At 32.2% G+C, this 17,325-nt stretch overlaps 1 protein-coding gene across 17 annotated transcripts; it reads left to right on the top strand.

The window, feature by feature from the left end:
- The first annotated feature begins 10,934 nt into the window (after nucleotides 1-10,934).
- On the top strand, nucleotides 10,935-17,105 carry LOC104881047 (putative disease resistance RPP13-like protein 1). 17 transcript variants are annotated; one of them, XM_010659704.3, is made up of 13 exons: nucleotides 10,935-13,433; nucleotides 13,513-13,661; nucleotides 13,771-13,812; nucleotides 13,985-14,186; nucleotides 14,286-14,413; nucleotides 14,738-14,843; nucleotides 14,941-15,003; nucleotides 15,233-15,285; nucleotides 15,377-15,483; nucleotides 15,658-15,835; nucleotides 15,933-16,297; nucleotides 16,377-16,549; nucleotides 16,648-17,105. In XM_010659704.3, exon 1 carries the CDS (start codon nucleotides 11,116-11,118, stop codon nucleotides 12,388-12,390), a length of 1,275 nt encoding a protein of 424 aa, XP_010658006.1. In that variant the 5' UTR covers nucleotides 10,935-11,115; the 3' UTR covers nucleotides 12,391-13,433; nucleotides 13,513-13,661; nucleotides 13,771-13,812; nucleotides 13,985-14,186; nucleotides 14,286-14,413; nucleotides 14,738-14,843; nucleotides 14,941-15,003; nucleotides 15,233-15,285; nucleotides 15,377-15,483; nucleotides 15,658-15,835; nucleotides 15,933-16,297; nucleotides 16,377-16,549; nucleotides 16,648-17,105. The 17 variants fall into 17 exon arrangements, with proteins under 17 accessions (XP_010658006.1, XP_010658007.1, XP_010658012.1 ...); XM_010659705.3 differs by having other exon boundaries at nucleotides 13,575-13,661; nucleotides 15,933-16,549; XM_010659710.3 differs by having other exon boundaries at nucleotides 13,520-13,661; nucleotides 15,933-16,549.
- The last annotated feature ends 220 nt before the right edge of the window (nucleotides 17,106-17,325 follow it).

Below are 17,325 nucleotides of genomic sequence, written 5' to 3'. Positions count from 1 at the left end.
TACCACTCTTTTAGCACTGTGGTATTTTTAATCCACTTTAACAATTTTTTTTAATAAAAAAGTGGTACCACTCTTTTAGCACAATGGTACTTTCAATAGTGGTATTTTAATTTATTTTATTTTTACATATAAAAAAGTGATGCGTTCTTTTCTAAGAGTTGTGTTGATCAATGTTATTGTATAAAAATATCCACTCAATTTACATTATTTCATTATTATATAAGATTTTGAATACGTAACAGGTAGAACATATCTTATCTTACCATAAATCAAATAAAAGTGGTACATACTTAGACTTCTTTAAAGTACTTCAAAATGACTTCAAAAGGTGAATCATATATTGACTCACCATACTAACTACAAAGGCAACATTCAATTAAGTATGAGATAGGTAAATCAACTTACCAACTAATTTTTGGTACCTTGTAGTATCAATTGAAACCTCAATTTCTACATTTTTTTAAGCTTTACATTGGGATCTATAAGGGCATATAAATATTTAAAGCCACTTATTCATGTTTCCTTTAAGAGATCAATAATATATTTTTGTTGTGAAATACAATTCCCTCATTTGATTGTGCTATCTCCATTCCAAGAAAATATCTCAAGGTTCTAACAATTTCAAATTAAGTAGCTAAACACTTATTCAAATGATTCATCTCAACCATATTATCTCCAGTTAGAATAATGACATCAATACAAACTATTGAAACTATAACTTTACTTCTTAGAGAATATTTCAAAAATAGAGTGTGATATGTTTGTCCTTGACAAAAGCTTATTTTCTTCATAAAGCACGTAAACCTCTCAAACTAAGCCCAAGGAGATTGTGTAATGCCATATAATGGCTTTTTTAGTTTAAAAACATTCGAGTCAACCCTTATATCAAAGTTAGAAAGAAGATCCATGTATACCTCCTCCTTTAGATCTGTATTGAGAAAGACATTGTTAACATTTAGTTGTTGTAGTGGCCAATCCAAATTTATAGCAGTTGATAAAAAAATTATAATAGTATTTAATTTTGCAATAGGAGAAAAGGTTTCTAAGTAGTCAATCCCTAGGGATGACAGTTTCCTGGGTTAAATAGGTTACCCGCCAAATTGGGTTTAGAACAAGTATAGATTTTGCATTAACCCACCCAACCACCCTGCATGTAAATTTACCAATTCATCCTTCATATAAATAGATGATTCAACCTTCATTTTAGGGCAAACAACTCTCATCTCAACCATAGATGACTCATTTTCTCTCTCTTCCTTTTACCCTAAAACCATAACCTATTCTATGAGCATCAAGTTAACCAAAGCTCTTAGTAGCTCTCCTAAAACCAAATCACTTCACATTGTATGTTTCTCAATATCTTTCTCAAGTCATTTTTTGATTCGTAAATCTCTTAAACCTTTTTCTTTGTGATTGTGTTTCGTTACTTCAATCTCAACCTTCACACTTTTGCATCTGTGATGAAGATTCAACAGGATTGTATGGAATGAATTTAAAGGGTTTTTTGAGGTTATTTTGCTAAGATAGTGAATTAAGGTATGGAACATGGTGACAACTTCATTTGAGGTCGAGATCGAGACCTCATGGCACTGGCCAAGGCAAGTCCTCTCATAACATCAAGGGTGTGGTCTTGGCCATACCCTTTCAATTTATTTCCTTAGTACCAGATTCATTAGCAAGCAAAAAGGGTTGAAGAAAGCAAATGCTTTTGGTATTGGGCTGGCAATTCCTTTTTTTTTTTTTTCAAATTTATGTAATGGATTTTGGGTTTTGGGGTATTTTGATATTTACGTGAATGGTCTAGTTTGGAATTAGTCTTTGTAGAACAAAAAAAGTATTATGCAATTGTTTAAGCTATGATGACATGTACAAAATGAATTATTATCTGCCTTTTGTGTTTGTTGGCCATGAGATTTATATATTTGTTGTGCTTGTTATACAATTTTGTATTGGAACCCTAATTCAACATAACACACATATAAAGCAGGACAGTAGGATGGGATTATTGTTCTTTCTTGTAAACAAGGATGAGAACACATCCATCCACCTTGCTCTGGTTTTGGGACCGAGATGGGAAATAATTGTGTAAGTGGGATGAGAATGGGATGTGGGTGCCTTGTCCCAAACTCACTTTGTTGCCATCCATATCAATCTCATATGTTTATGTAAATCCCTTAGCAACAAGGTGTGCCTTATACCTTTGTAAAGAGCCATTTGAATTATATTTGATAGTGCATACTCACTTGTAGCCAATAGTAGTCTATTTTTTAGGTAGAGTTACCACTTCTTAGGTTTTATTTTTCTCAAATGCTCTCATTTCCGTAAGAACAACTTTTTTCCACTCTGGAATTTTTAGAGCACTACGTATATTCTTCGGAATATCTACACTAGAAAGTTGAAAGGTGACCATGGAAGATGACAAATTCTTATAAGACACAAAAATGGATATAGGATGTTGAGTACAACATCTAACACCTTTTTGAAATACACTAGGGACTTCAAGATCCCTAAAAGACTTTAGATGTTTAATATTGGAAGAAGAGCATGGTTTAAATGGAGACTTCTCAAGTGGTAAGATTAAATCTGTTCTCAAAATAGATTCATGGTCTTGCTATAAAGTAGGTTATTCTATCATTTGAATAGGATTTCTCATTGAGTGGATACAAAACCGTTAATTGTTTTTACTTGTATTTGTACTAAATTCAGTATTTTCATGGTCTTGATTATGTGCTAGCATAAAGGTAGGTTATTTAAAAATTTCAATAGCTAAATTTTTTGTTTTTAGAATTTCTCTATACCCAACAGACTTATCAAACATAGACAATTGTCTTTTTTTTTTTTTTGAGATTGTTTTAGGAATTTTGTTGGAGTTTCATATTGTTGTTGAACTTATGGTGGATTGGTCTAACTTAAATACCTTGTTAGGAATGAGATTGTAACGACTCACTCTTAATCGTGTAAATATTATTTGTTTTGGGCTCAAATGACCCTCACAACTTTAAAATGTGTATATAAGGTTCAAGGGAGCTCATACATTTATAGCCTAGTAACTTTTTCCCTCATGCAAATATAATGTCCTAGTTGTGTCCTATTAAATTGTAGTGCTAAACAAGCAGACACCTCTCATGGGGCCAAACAACCCCCCACACTAAGGTCAAGAATTGATTTTGATATCATTTGTAATGACCTATTGCTGTTGAACTAATGGTGGCTGTAATAGTGATTGGTCTAACTTAAATACTTTATTGGGAATGAGATTGTAATGATCCACTCTCAATTGTGTAGATATTGTCTGCTTTGGGCTAAGTGACCCTCACAATCAGTGGAGCTTATATATATATAGCCTAATAACTTTTTTCTCTATCCAATGTAAGATATCACAATCAGCTCCCATGCAAATACAATGTCCTTATTGTGTTTCATGAGATTGTGAGGCCAAATAAGCAAACACCCCTCACGGGGCTAAACAATCCTTTAGACCAGGGTTGAGGATCGATTTATTTGTAATGACCTACTCCTAAACGTGTAAATATTGTTTGCTCCAAGCCTAAGAGTTTAGAGGCTTTATAGGGTTGTAAAGGAAAAAAATACATTATGATGCATTGCAAATTCATAAATTTCACAATTGATTCATGGCCTTGATATAAAGTAGGTTCTTCTATCATTTGAATATGATTTATCCTTGAGTGGATATGAAACTCTTGATTGTTTTTACTTGTATTTTTACTAAATTTAGTATTTTCATGGTCCTGATTATGTGTCGGCATTAAGGTAGGTTATTTAAAATTTTCAATAACTAAATCGTTTGTTTCTAGAGTTTGTTTACACCTAATAGACTTATCAAACATAGGCGGTTGTTTTTTTTTTTTTTTAAAAGATTATCCTAGGAATTTTGTTGGAGTTTCATATTGCTGTTGAACTAATGGTGGTTGAAACAATGATTGATCTAACTTAAACATCTTGTTATGAATGAAATTATAACGACTCACTCTCAATTGTGTAGATATTATTTGTTTTGGGCTCAAATGACCCTTACAACTTTAAAAAGTGTTTACAAGTTTAAGGGGAGCTCATACATATATAGCGTAATAACTTTTTTCCTTATTCGATATGGGATATTACAATCACCCCTCATGCAAATATAATGTCCTTGTTGTGTCCTATGGAATTGTGGTGCTAAACAAGCACACACTCCTCACAGAGCCAAACAACCCCCTACACTAGGGTCAAGAATCGGTTTTAATACCATTTGTAATGACCTATTGCTATTGAACTAACGGTGGTTGTAACGGTGATTGGTATAACTTAAACACCTTATTATGAATGAGATTGTAATGACGCACTCTCAATCGTGTAGATATTGTCTGTTTTGGACCAAGTAGCCTTCACAACTTTAAAATATATATACGAGGTTAAAGGAAACTTATATATATATATATATATATATATATATATATATATATATAAGTTTCCTTTAACCTCGTATATATATAATCCAATAACTTTTTTCCATATCCAATGTAGGATATCACAATCACTTCCCATGCAAATACAATATCCTTATTGTGTTTCATGAGATTGTGGGGCCAACTAGACAAACACCCTTCACGGGGCCAAACAACCCTTTACACCAAGATTGATGATTGATTTTGATACTATTTGTAATGACCTACTCCTAAACATGTAGATATTGTTTGCTTCAAGCCTAAGGGGTTTTCATGGTTTTAAAACCATAAAATTAAAAGGAACCCATACATATATAACCCTAGTAACTTTATCCCCTATCAGGATATCATAGAAAATTTTACTTTTTTAAAACATATTCATAAAGTTAAAAGGAGCTCATACATTTATACCCCTAATAACTTTCTCCCCTATTAGGATATCATAGAAAATATCACTTTTATTGTCCTCTTGAGGATGATCATGAGTAAAATAAGGTTTAAGTTAAAAAAAAAAATGACATCCATTGTTACAAACATTCTTTTGATACGAAGATTGAAGCATTTATACCATTTTTGTGGTGAAGGATATTCAACAAATATGCATTTGGTTGCTCTAGGATCAAATTTTCCACAATTATGATTATAGATATGAACAAATGCAATAAAATAAAAAAATTTCAAAGGTAAATTCATGGAAATCTGTGAAGTAGAAAAAAAATGTGTTGAAAAAAATCAAGAGGAGTTTGATATTTTAAAAACCTAGTAGCTAGGCATCCTATTTATCAAATAGGTGGTGGTTAAAATAGTTTCACCCCAAGGTATTTAGGATATTTTGTTGAAAAGATGAGTGATCTAGCAACTTTTAAAAGATGTATATTCTTTCTTTTTGTCACTTCATTTTGTTAAGGTGTATCAACATAAAAACTTTGATGTATTGTGTCATTTTTCAAAAAGTAGTTTCCCAACAATTGATTAAACTATTTTGTTTCATTATCAGTTTTAAAAATTTGAATATTTATTTGAAATTGTGTTTTGATCATTCTGTGAAAAAAAAAAATTAGACACTTTTGCTACTTTATGACTTTTCTTTTAGCAAATACACCAAAGAAACATTCATAAAGGTCATAATCCACTTTTTAATTTCCTGAAAAAGTATTAACACGAAAAAGGTTTAGAGGCTTTATAGGGTTGTGAAGAAAAAAAATACATTATGATGCATTGCAAATTCATAAATTTCACAATTTAATAAAGATAGATCTTTATTAATAAACAACTTTGGAAATAGATGTTTCAAATATTTAAAATTGGGATGTCCTAACTTAAAATGTCATAACATTAATTATTTTATTCTCACTAATTATTAAAACAAATTTAAAACAAGTACTTTGATCTTGCCTACTTAGTTCGATTCCATTTTCAAAGAAATAAAGTCCTCCACTTAGTCTAGCATTGCTAATCATCTTCTCCAAGTTCAAATCCTAAAATTCACATTGAGATGAGAAAAAAATTAGCTTGATACTTTAAGTAATAGGTTAATTTATTAATAAATAATAAATTACAAGACAAATTAGGGATATGAGGAACATTATAGAGTGTAAGAAGTGAGCAAATTTTAATAGATCCTTTTCCAATAATAGTTCAAAGTGATCCATTAACTATTTTTATTTATTTTTTGTTTCCTGCACAAGGACTATAAGAAGAAAATGGATTTGAAGAACCGATCATGTGATCTGTTGCACCAAAATCTATAATTCATGGGCAATTTGAATCAAGGCTAACAAGGGCTGTGGGAAGATAATTATCTTTCTTGGCTAAGGACCAAAAAAGGGATTAATTTAAGGAGACTTGAGATTGAAGAAGTTTGTATACATGCTCTATTTGATCCTTAGTAAAATGAGATGTTTCTAAGTAAGGTTGTTGCCTTTGGTAAACACAACTCTCCTCACAAGGTTTCTTTTTTTAGTTTGATGGCTTGTTGTGAATCTTTTTTTCAAGGAATCCAATGTAATGTCTAGCCTTCAAGGGACAAGCCATGTGCTTCTATGCCCAATCTTATTTCTCTTTTTGACTCTTATTTTGCTTTCTTCATTGCTTTCCACTTTCCACTCAATTATTAATGGCATTGAGTCACCATTGAATCCAAGAAAGCAGTCACTCCTTTCCTATTCTTCCTAACAAAATTTTTCTTAAAAAAAAAGAAAAAAAAATTAAATAAGTTAATGAAATCATATAAAAGACTTTGTGAGACGAGGTCTAAGAAAATAAATATTAATATAAAAAATATTATTTGATATATATATTTGAAACCAAATATTATGTACCTTATGAACATTTTATCTATTTATTAGATTGAATTATTTTAAATAAATATATTTTTTATGTTTAAATAATTTATTTTATTAATTATAAATATAATAAAAATAATTTATTAAGATATTTTAATTAAAAAGAAAAAAATAATGATATAATATTAAGATATAAGAAAACAAAATAAACCATACCCTGTTGCCTACTTGCCACCCCCTTAACTGACACCTTCATTCCTCTACTGTTACCCTCATTTTGAACATCTCATTTTCTCACATAAAATTTTACTTTTATTTTTTATTTTTCACAATTTTTTTTACATTAATGAAAGCTTAAAACAATACTAAACTTTTATCAAATTTTATACTTTTTAAAATAATTTTGACTTTACAAATTTTATATTTTTTAAAAATATTTTACTTTTCTTAATCAAACTTGTTTAAAAAAAAATTGAAAACAAAAATAAAAGCTAAAAAAAAATCCAAACTCAACACAATCTAACAATTAAAATTAACTTTAAAGCATTAAAATATTCATATTCTAAATCTCTTAAATTGTTGTAATAAATTATAATTATGCACACAACACCGCTAATAAAATATTATTAATATATTAAAATATTATTAGATAATATATTTAATATATTTATATTTAAATATTATTTATTGATTAATAATTAAAATCAACAAAATATAGATAAATTAGAGAGTAAAAATAAATTAAAATTAAAGAAGTTTTATGAGAAAACGTACGAGCATGTTAAAAAGAATATAAAGGAAAAGAAAAGAAAAATAATAATAAAAATTATAATAGGTGACAATGGATTAGGGTGGTATGAGAGAAAAAAAAAAAAGAAGTCAAAAGTGGAAACGTGACAAGTGGTAAAGGATATTTATTGATTTGAGAAAAATAATAAAAAATATATGACACATGTACTTGTTAATAAGTGGTATTAAATTGATGTGTACTTTGTCCTTTACTTTTGAGGGTAATTGTGGAATAAATTTGAAAGCACTATTAGAGTGCATGAATAAACAATATTTTTTCTCATTTTACACCAAAATTAAAAAGTAAAAAGTAAAGTTCCAAAATCTCTTTTTTTTTTTTAATTGGTGTATGATTAGATGATTTTCCCTTAATATTATCATATTATTTATAAAAGCACATAATTACCTAAGAATATAATTATAATAATAATAATAGAGGGGTATAAATAAAAGACACTCCTTAGTATCAATTAGTCACATAATAAGAAAATAATAAAAAATGATAAACATAATATTTTATCCTTTAACATAGCTAGAATTCATTTCAAGACAATTAATAAAACTATAAATATCCCAATTTTTTATTTTTTTTTTCATAAAGAGCAAAAAAAAATAATTAAAAAGATGTTGTAATTTATTCATTAATAATAATAGTGGTTATTTTAAATTAGTTATAAACATGACTAATGAGTATATTCGATCTTTTTCAGGTTATCGAATCAACAAGGGTGTAGCGAATAGTTAAGGCTGCCCGAAAAAGGATGGCCGACATTCATCAATAGGTGGATCCATAGTAGAGGTTGGTTCAACCACTTGACGACGGGCACTTGCCATTGAAAAACCAATAAAAGCACTTTATGCAATAGAGTACCACAATCGAATGCCACTAGAACACCCCAATATGAGAAAGCCATTTCGAGTGCGGTAGAAATTTATGAAATTACAAAGGGCAAGTGAACCCGGCAAAACCTAATGCTTTGTGAAAGGTTCTTGATCCATTTTACAAGCCAAGGTGACATCAGTGCAAGGGCAATTATATTAGTATGGGTTGCCATGAAAAAGGTATCAACCCGAAAAAGGTTTAGAGGCTTTATAGGGTTGTGAAGAAAAAAAATACATTATGATGCATTGCAAATTCATAAATCTCACAATTGAATAAAGATAGATCTTTATTAATAAACAACTTTGGAAATAGTTGTTTCAAATATTTAAAATTGGGATGTCCTAACTTATAATGTCATAACATTATTTTATTCTCACTAATTATTAAAACAAATTTAAAACAAGTACTTTGATCTTGCCTACTTAGTTCGATTCCATTTTCAAAGAAATAAAGTCTTCCACTTAGTCTAGCATTGCTAATCATCTTCTCCAAGTTCAAATCCTAAAATTCACATTGAGATGAGAAAAAAATTAGCTTGATACTTTAAGTAACAGGTTAATTTATTAATAAATAATAAATTACAACACAAATTAGGGATACGAGGAACATTATAGAGTGTAAGAAGTGAGCAAATTTTAATAGATCCTTTTTCAATAATAGTTCAAAGTGATCCATTAACTATTTTTATTTATTTTTTGTTTCCTACACAAGGACTATAAGAAGAAAATGGATTTGAAGAACTGATCATGTGATCTATTGCACCAAAATCTATAATTCATGGGCAATTTGAATCAAGGCTAACAAGGGCTGTGGGAAGATAATTATCTTTCTTGGCTAAGGACCAAGAAAGGGATTAATTTAAGGAGACTTGAGATTGAAGAAGTTTGTATACTTGCTCTATTTGATCCTTCGTAAAATGAGATGTTTCTAAGTAAGGTTGTTGCCTTTGGTAAACACAACTCTCCTCACAAGGTTTCTTTTTTTAGTTTGATGGCTTGTTGTGAATCTTTTTTTCAAGGAATCCAATGTAATGTCTAGCCTTCAAGGGACAAGCCATGTGCTTCTCTCCCAATCTTATTTCTCTTTTTGACTCTTATTTTGCTTTCTTCATTGCTTTCCACTCAATTATTAATGGCATTGAGTCACCATTGAAGCCAAGAAAGCAGTCACTCCTTTCCTATTCTTCCTAACAAAATTTTTCTTAAAAAAAAAAGAAAAAAAAATTAAATAAGATAATGAAATCATATAAAAGACTTTGTGAGACGAGGTCTAAGAAAATAAATATTAATATAAAAAATATTATTTGATATATATATATTTGAAACCAAATATTATGTACCTTATGAACATTTTATCTATTTATTAGATTGAATTATTTTAAATAAATATATTTTTTATGTTTAAATAATTTATTTTATTAATTATAAATATAATAAAAATAATTTATTAAGATATTTTAATTAAAAATAAAATAATAATGATATAATATTAAGATATAAGAAAACAAAATAAACCATACCCTGTTGCCTACTTGCCACCCCCTTAACTGACACCTTCATTCCTCTACTGTTATCCTCATTTTGAACATCTCATTTTCTCACATAAAATTTTACTTTTATTTTTTATTTTTCACAATTTTTTTCTTCATTAATGAAAGCTTAAAACAATACTAAACTTTTATCAAATTTTATACTTTTTAAAATAATTTTGACTTTACAAATTTTATATTTTTTAAAAATATTTTACTTTTCTTAATAAATAAAAGCTAAAAAAAAAAATCCAAACTCAACACAATCTAACAATTAAAATTAACTTTTAAACATTAAAATATTCATATTCTAAATCTCTTAAATTGTCGTAATAAATTTTAATTATACACACAACACCGCTAATAAAATATTATTAATATATTAAAATATTATTAGATAATATATTTAATATATTTATATTTAAATATTATTTATTGATTAATATGACTATTGGTTTATTTATGTTATTTTAATTAATTTAAATTATTTATAAAGTATTTAAAGGAAATAATTTATCTCAAATTATACTTTTATATATAACTCTCCAATCTATTTTAAATTATTTTAATTAAATAAGATAAAAAAATAATTCTCAAAAATTTTATATATTGGAAATAATAAAACTAAATCTTTATAATCATTACTTATTTTTTCAAGCATCCCATTCTATCACATATTTACTTAATATAAAAATAATTATTAATAATTTCACAAATATAATAAATCATTCCATTAGGAATCATCAATTTCAAATCATTACTTATTATTAAAAATTATTAATTAAAATTAATTTTAAATATTAAATAATATAATATCTACCGTCATCATAATAAATTTCAATTTGAACATTTTACTTGAAATAGTGATTATAATTTATTTCAAAGTTTAAAAGTATAAGAAACAAATACATGTTCCAATTTTAATTTTAATTTGTTTACAACAAATTTATTATTTAGAAATAAAAAGTTTAAATGACAGGCCATGTGCTTCTGTGTCCCATCTTGTTTATCTTTTTGACTCTTATTTTGCTTTCTTCATTGCTTTCCACTCCATCATTGATGGCATTGAGTCATTGTTGAAGCAAAGAAAGCTGCAACTCCATTCCTATTCTTCCTAACAAATTCCTGTTCGTCTTTCCATTTCCCCTCAATTCTTTCACTTCCTCTGCAGATCGAGAAACAGACATGGCCCTGGAGTTAGTTGGAGGAGCTTTTCTCTCCGCTTCTCTCCAAGTTCTTTTCGACAGGTTGGCTTCTTCTGAGGTCCTCTACTTCATCAGGGGACAGAAGCTCAGTGATTCACTCCTCAGCGAGTTGAAGATCAAATTGCTGATTGTGGATGCAGTGCTCAACCATGCTGAGGTTAAGCAATTCACGGACTCAGCAGTCAAAGAGTGGCTCCTGAATGTTAAGGGTACTCTGTATGATGCGGAAGACCTACTGGACGAGATTGCTACTGAAGCTCTGCGATGCAAGATGGAAGCTGATGATCACTCCCAGACTGGCTCAGCTCAGGTATGGAACAGCATCTCTACATGGGTGAAGGCCCCACTTGCTAATTATCGAAGCAGCATAGAGTCCAGGGTAAAGGAGATGATTGGCAAACTGGAAGTTCTTGAAAAAGCAATAGATAAACTTGGGCTGAAACCAGGCGATGGTGAGAAACTGCCACCAAGATCACCCTCGACTTCTCTGATCGATGAATCTTGTGTGTTCGGCAGGAATGAAATCAAAGAGGAGATGATGACAAGGTTGTTGTCTGATAATGTAAGCACCAACAAGATAGATGTGATCTCCATAGTCGGCATGGGCGGCTCAGGCAAGACCACACTGGCTCAGCTTCTGTATAACGATCCCAGAGTGAAGGGACACTTTGCCTTGACAGCATGGGTTTGCGTTTCGGAGGAGTTTCTTCTTGTCAGGGTAACCAAATTAATTCTTGAGGAAATCGGATGTGCAACCCATACTGATATGCAAAGCGAAAACCTAGATTTGCTTCAGCTTAAACTGAAAGGGAGCCTTGGTGACAAGAAATTTCTACTCGTTCTCGACGATGTTTGGGAGAAAGGTTGTAGCGAATGGGATCGGCTACGAATTCCGCTCCTAGCTGCTGGGAAAGGAAGCAAGGTTGTTGTGACTACTCGCAATACAAAAGTGGCAGCAGTCATGCAGGCTGTTCATCCTCATTATCTTCTGGGAGAGTTATCCGCTGAAGATTGCTGGTCCTTATTTAAAAAACTTGCATTTGAAAATGGAGACTCCACAGCATTTCCTCAGCTAGCATCAATTGGCAGAAAGATTGTGGCCAAGTGCCAAGGATTACCTTTAGCGGTAAAAGCACTGGGGAGTCTCTTGTATTCTAAAGTTGAAAAAGGGGAATGGGAAGAAATTTTGGAAAGTGAAATATGGGGCTGGCAAAATCTTGAAATTCTTCCATCGTTGATACTGAGTTACCTGTGAGTCTCTCTCATTATCATTCTCATTAGCTGTCTTCCCGAGTTTGACTCATCTCCGAATCGTAAATCTTGAAGGGCTTGAAGTCCTCACAATTTCGATTTCAGAGGGGGATCCCGCATCTCTTAATTATTTGAAAATCGAAGGGTGTCCTAATCTTGTGTATATTGAATTACCCGCTCTTGACTCAGCCTGTTATAAGATCAGTGAATGCTTGAAGCTCAAGTTGCTGGCGCACACACCATCCTTGCGTAAATTAGAGTTACGAGATTGCCCAGAGTTATTGTTCCGTGGTTTGCCCTCCAACCTCTGTGAACTTAAAATTCGGAATTGCAATAAACTCACACCCGAAGTGGACTGGGGTTTGCAAAGAATGGCCTCTCTTACACATCTCGAAATCGTTGGTGGATGCGAAGACGTGGAGTCATTTCCCAAGGACTGCCTACTGCCCTCCGGTCTTACCTCTCTTCGAATTATAAAGTTTCCAAAACTCAAGTCTTTGGACAGCAAGGGCCTTCAACGGCTTACCTCTCTCACAACATTATACATCGGCGGCTGCCCTGAGCTCCAATTTTTTGCAGAAGAGTGGTTTCAACATTTTCCTTCCCTTGTGGAATTAAACATCTCAGACTGCGATAAGCTCCAGTCCTTGACAGGCTCAGTTTTTCAGCATCTTACCTCTCTTCAAATGTTAACCATCCGCATGTGCCCTGGACTCCAGGTCCTCTCTGGTCTTCAGCACCTTACCTCCCTCATAGAACTAAAAATCTCGGGCTGCCCAGGGCTCCAATCCTTGACACAAGCGGGTCTTCAACACCTCACCTCTCTTGAAACATTACGTATCTGGGACTGCCCTAAGCTCCAATACTTGACAAAAGAGAGACTGCCAGACTCCCTCTGTTGTCTTAGGGTCAACAACTGCCCATTGCTAGAACAACGGTGCCAATTTGAGAAAGGCCAAGAATGGTGTTATATAGCTCACATTCCACAAGTAGAGATCAATGATGTACTAATGTAACCAAGTTGGTGCTACAATAATGTACAGTCAGGTACTTGTTCTTTAGAAAATGTGAAATAATCTCAGTTTATTTTATTTAAGAATCTTATTTGTTTATATATTTCTGAAAGCTTCAAGCCTGAAGTAAATATATGAAGAGTAGAGAGGAGGATTGACACTTCTGATTTGGCAGTATTCCCAAAACCAAGTGAACCACTGCCTTGTTCATCTGAAGATTCTCTGAAATTGGAGACCTGGAACAGGGGAAGATTGATCCCAGGTAGATTACATTTCAAGCATACGACCAAATCTCATATTTCCGGCAGAACTGTTCCGCTTATCTTTCAGGTGGGCTTCTTTCATTTTCTCCACCTATTTCTCTTATGCAGGCATGGGGAAACCTGGGAGGTATTCGAGTTAGCTGCTTATTAGTAAGTAATTTTAATTGCTTTGATTTTTTCTTGCTTCTATTCTTTTTCCAGTGTTCCACTTATCTACATATTGCAATATTTATAATAGCAAATGATTTCAATGTCTTAATTTTTGTCTAGCAGAAAGAGTCTTGCTATCATGGTGCTGAAGCATACCCATTCATCTTTGCAGGAATAGAGTTTAAAAGGTTGTCAAGAATTGTTGTTTCAAAGAGAGGGTTTTCTTGAAAAATTTGCCTGCAGAGCGCTTGCTTTAAGCTCTCTTGAAGAATTAAGAATCTCCAACTTCCCTAAGCTTCAACTACTTGACAGATGTGCCCTTTTCTGAAACATCAATGACAATTTACAAACGGGCAGGTCCTATTCTAATGAAGGTGCCACTGCATCAATGCCCAAAATAGTTTTCTTGAAAACATAATGATTTGCTGAAATGCCAGTTTGATTTATTATAAATGATTATTGGTGTCTTTCAGGTTAGAGTGGCCTGTGCTTCACTCTCATTATGGTACTACTTGTTGCTTCTTATTGGGGCCACTTCTTTACATATATTCTTCCAAGATGGATCAATATTACAATGTATAGATGTTCAACATCTCAAAAGGTCAGATTTCTTGACTCACCTTTCCTTAATTGGAATATCCTTTCACTCTTGAGCTCATTTCAATAGACTCATTCCTGAAAATTCACGTCAGAGTTTGAGTCGTGATTTTCTTGCCAAATTTAAGAATTCTGATAGCCATTTCTGGCACTGACAAATGTCATATGCTTGTATTGTTATTGGATATTAGGGTTCACAAGGCGCTCTGTTCGTTTGATTTAAAAAAAAATAAAATCTTGAGCTAGATGTTTGATTAAACAAAATCTTAACCCAAGGTGGCCAACATTGTGCGTAATTTCTGGATTTATCAGTCTGTTTTTCTTACAGAGACACAGAGGAAACCAATGAGATCTGTAATTGCAAGAATCTCCCACAAGTTGTAAGAGAGGCCTGGCTTTCTAATGACAATGATTGCAGACCAATTTACAATCAGGTTCTTCTTTTTCTCCAAATGATGTTTGACATGAGTTAGATTTATTGTTAATAGTGAAAGATTTATTGACTAGAATTCTTTGCATATGCTGATGTAGCTCTCTTTTGGGTATGTAACTAACAACAAAGTCTCGTACACTACCTTCTTCATCATAAGTGAGGTGCAGAACATTCTCTGTTTCTATGACTTTAGATTTATTCTTAAAGTATGCTCTGTTAATCATTTTAATTGTTTCGGGTTTCTTCTTTGGTTGCAACACTCTTTCCAGTGTTCTTAAGCAGGTGTCCCAAGCAGCCCTAAAGATTTGTTTTCTTGTTTAGCATTCTTTTGATATGCTTATGGACCTTGAGTTTATTTGTCAATGGCCATTTCTTTGTTAATTCATGCAGGTTTTTCTAAAACAACTTCTGATTACTAGCTCTTAAAGAGATGCCTCTTTCAGGTACACAACAACGAGGACACCTACTTTTGCATCCTTACTAGCTTTTGCGTCCAATTTCTCAGTTTAACGGCTGGCTATTTCTCATATGCAGGCATGGGGGGATGCTTCACATATATGTTTTTTCACCTTTTTCTTAGACAGGAAGAAATTTGAAAACTCCTTATGAGAACATGATCTTGATATGATGAAGAAAACCAGGTAAAGAGCAACAGTTTTATCCAAATATTTTTTAGATTTAGGCTTCATCTAGCATATCATAATCCCAAATTCTTAATATGACTTTGTACGCTTAAGATGGGTATTTGATGATCTTTTTTCTTAATCCTTTATATGCTTAAAATAATAACCCAATCACTATTATGGTTCTTCCAGATGGAAAGTGGAGTTGATGAAGATTTTGTTGTTTCAGTGCTTGTGAAACACTATGCTATATTACTAGTACTGAGGATGCTCTGTTTTGATTTGGAAGTCTGCACTTATTAGTTCCTGTAACAATAGGCCTTGGAGACATTGCTTATTCTCCGCCAAACATGAGAACCACTAACAAACGGTAAGCTGCTAAAATATAACAACTTTGATATGTAGTCATTAGCTTGTTTCTTTACCAATTTTGACATCACTATTGTTCTTGCTTTGGTGTTATTTAGGCCTTGATTACAACAAGAAATTCAGTACATGTTCTAGTGTTGTGGACATGATGATTTAGGTCACTCATGGATCCATTCCCGATTGAGATAATTGTGGAATTCACAATCTTCTTGTGCTTCTTGCTGGTGGAATTTGGATTGCCATGCCCGTAGTCCTTTCAATGACTAAGTCTATTGGTTCAATGACACCTACAAATGTCATATGCTCGATAACTTACAAGCAAAGTGCTCTGTTTGTTTGATTTAAAAAAAAAAAAAAATTCTTGAGCTAGATGTTTGGAAGTTGGAACAAGCATACAGAGATGAGCAATGGAAGATTAACCCCAGGTGGCCGACGTTCTGAACAATTTGAGAAGCCAACCAAGGTTTTCTAAGATTTGTTTCGATTTTACTTCCAAAATGGACTAGGTGATTCCTGGATTTATCAGTCTATTTCTCTTGTAGAGACAGAGGAAGTCAGTGAGATCTATAATTGCAAGAATCTCAGGTATAAGCACTGGCCGTCCACCTCCCCTCTCCTATCTTCGTATCAAGAACTGTGCATGGCTCATGTCCCACAAGTTGTAAGAGAGGTTTGACTTTCTAATGACAAGGATTGCACACCAATTTACAATCAGGTTTGTTCTTTTCTCCAAATAATATTTGATATGAGTTAGATTTATTGTTAAAAGTGAAACATGAGCTTGACTAGAATTCTTTGCATATGCTGATGTAGCTCTCTCTGCTCTGTTTTCCATGAGCAAAAGCATTGAGAACCACTGCTGATTATTGGTACTAGGAGGCATGAATCTCTTTCAGGCATGAGATGGGTGCAGAACTTGCTCTACTTTGTTTTATTTGAGATTTATTCTGAAACTATGAATCTGGATCAAAGATGGAAGAAGAGCAGGGAAGATTGGCTTGTGGTAGCTATTGTTCTAAGAATACTTATTCAATTAACAAGGTTTATACTGCCATTTGTCATATTTCTAAGACTTATTTTGTGAATCTTGAGAGGGCTTTTTTCCCTTTAACTATTTCTCTTATATTGCTTCGATTCTTTCTGGATGCAACTCTCTTTCCAGTGTTCCAAAGCAGGTGCACCAAGCAGCCCTATAGATTCGTTTACTTGTTTAGCATTCTTTGCATATATATATATATATATATATATATATACACTTATGGCCATTTCTTTGTTAAGTCATGCAGGTTTTTCTAAAACAACTTCTGATTACTAGTTTCAAAGAGATCTCTTTCAGGTACACAACAACAGTGGCACATACTATATATGGTTTGCCACTGGAGATGCATAGGATTTTACCTGCTGGCTATTTCTCATATGCAGGCATGGAGTGCTGCTTTTTAGACAACCTTTGGTTAGTGAGGCATTTTATTGCTTGGGTTCTTTCTTGTG

The sequence above is a fragment of the Vitis vinifera genome, chromosome 12 (assembly GCF_030704535.1).
Source record: "Vitis vinifera cultivar Pinot Noir 40024 chromosome 12, ASM3070453v1".
Classification (NCBI taxonomy): domain Eukaryota; kingdom Viridiplantae; phylum Streptophyta; class Magnoliopsida; order Vitales; family Vitaceae; genus Vitis; species Vitis vinifera.
This window is presented reverse-complemented; position numbering and strand designations above follow the sequence as displayed.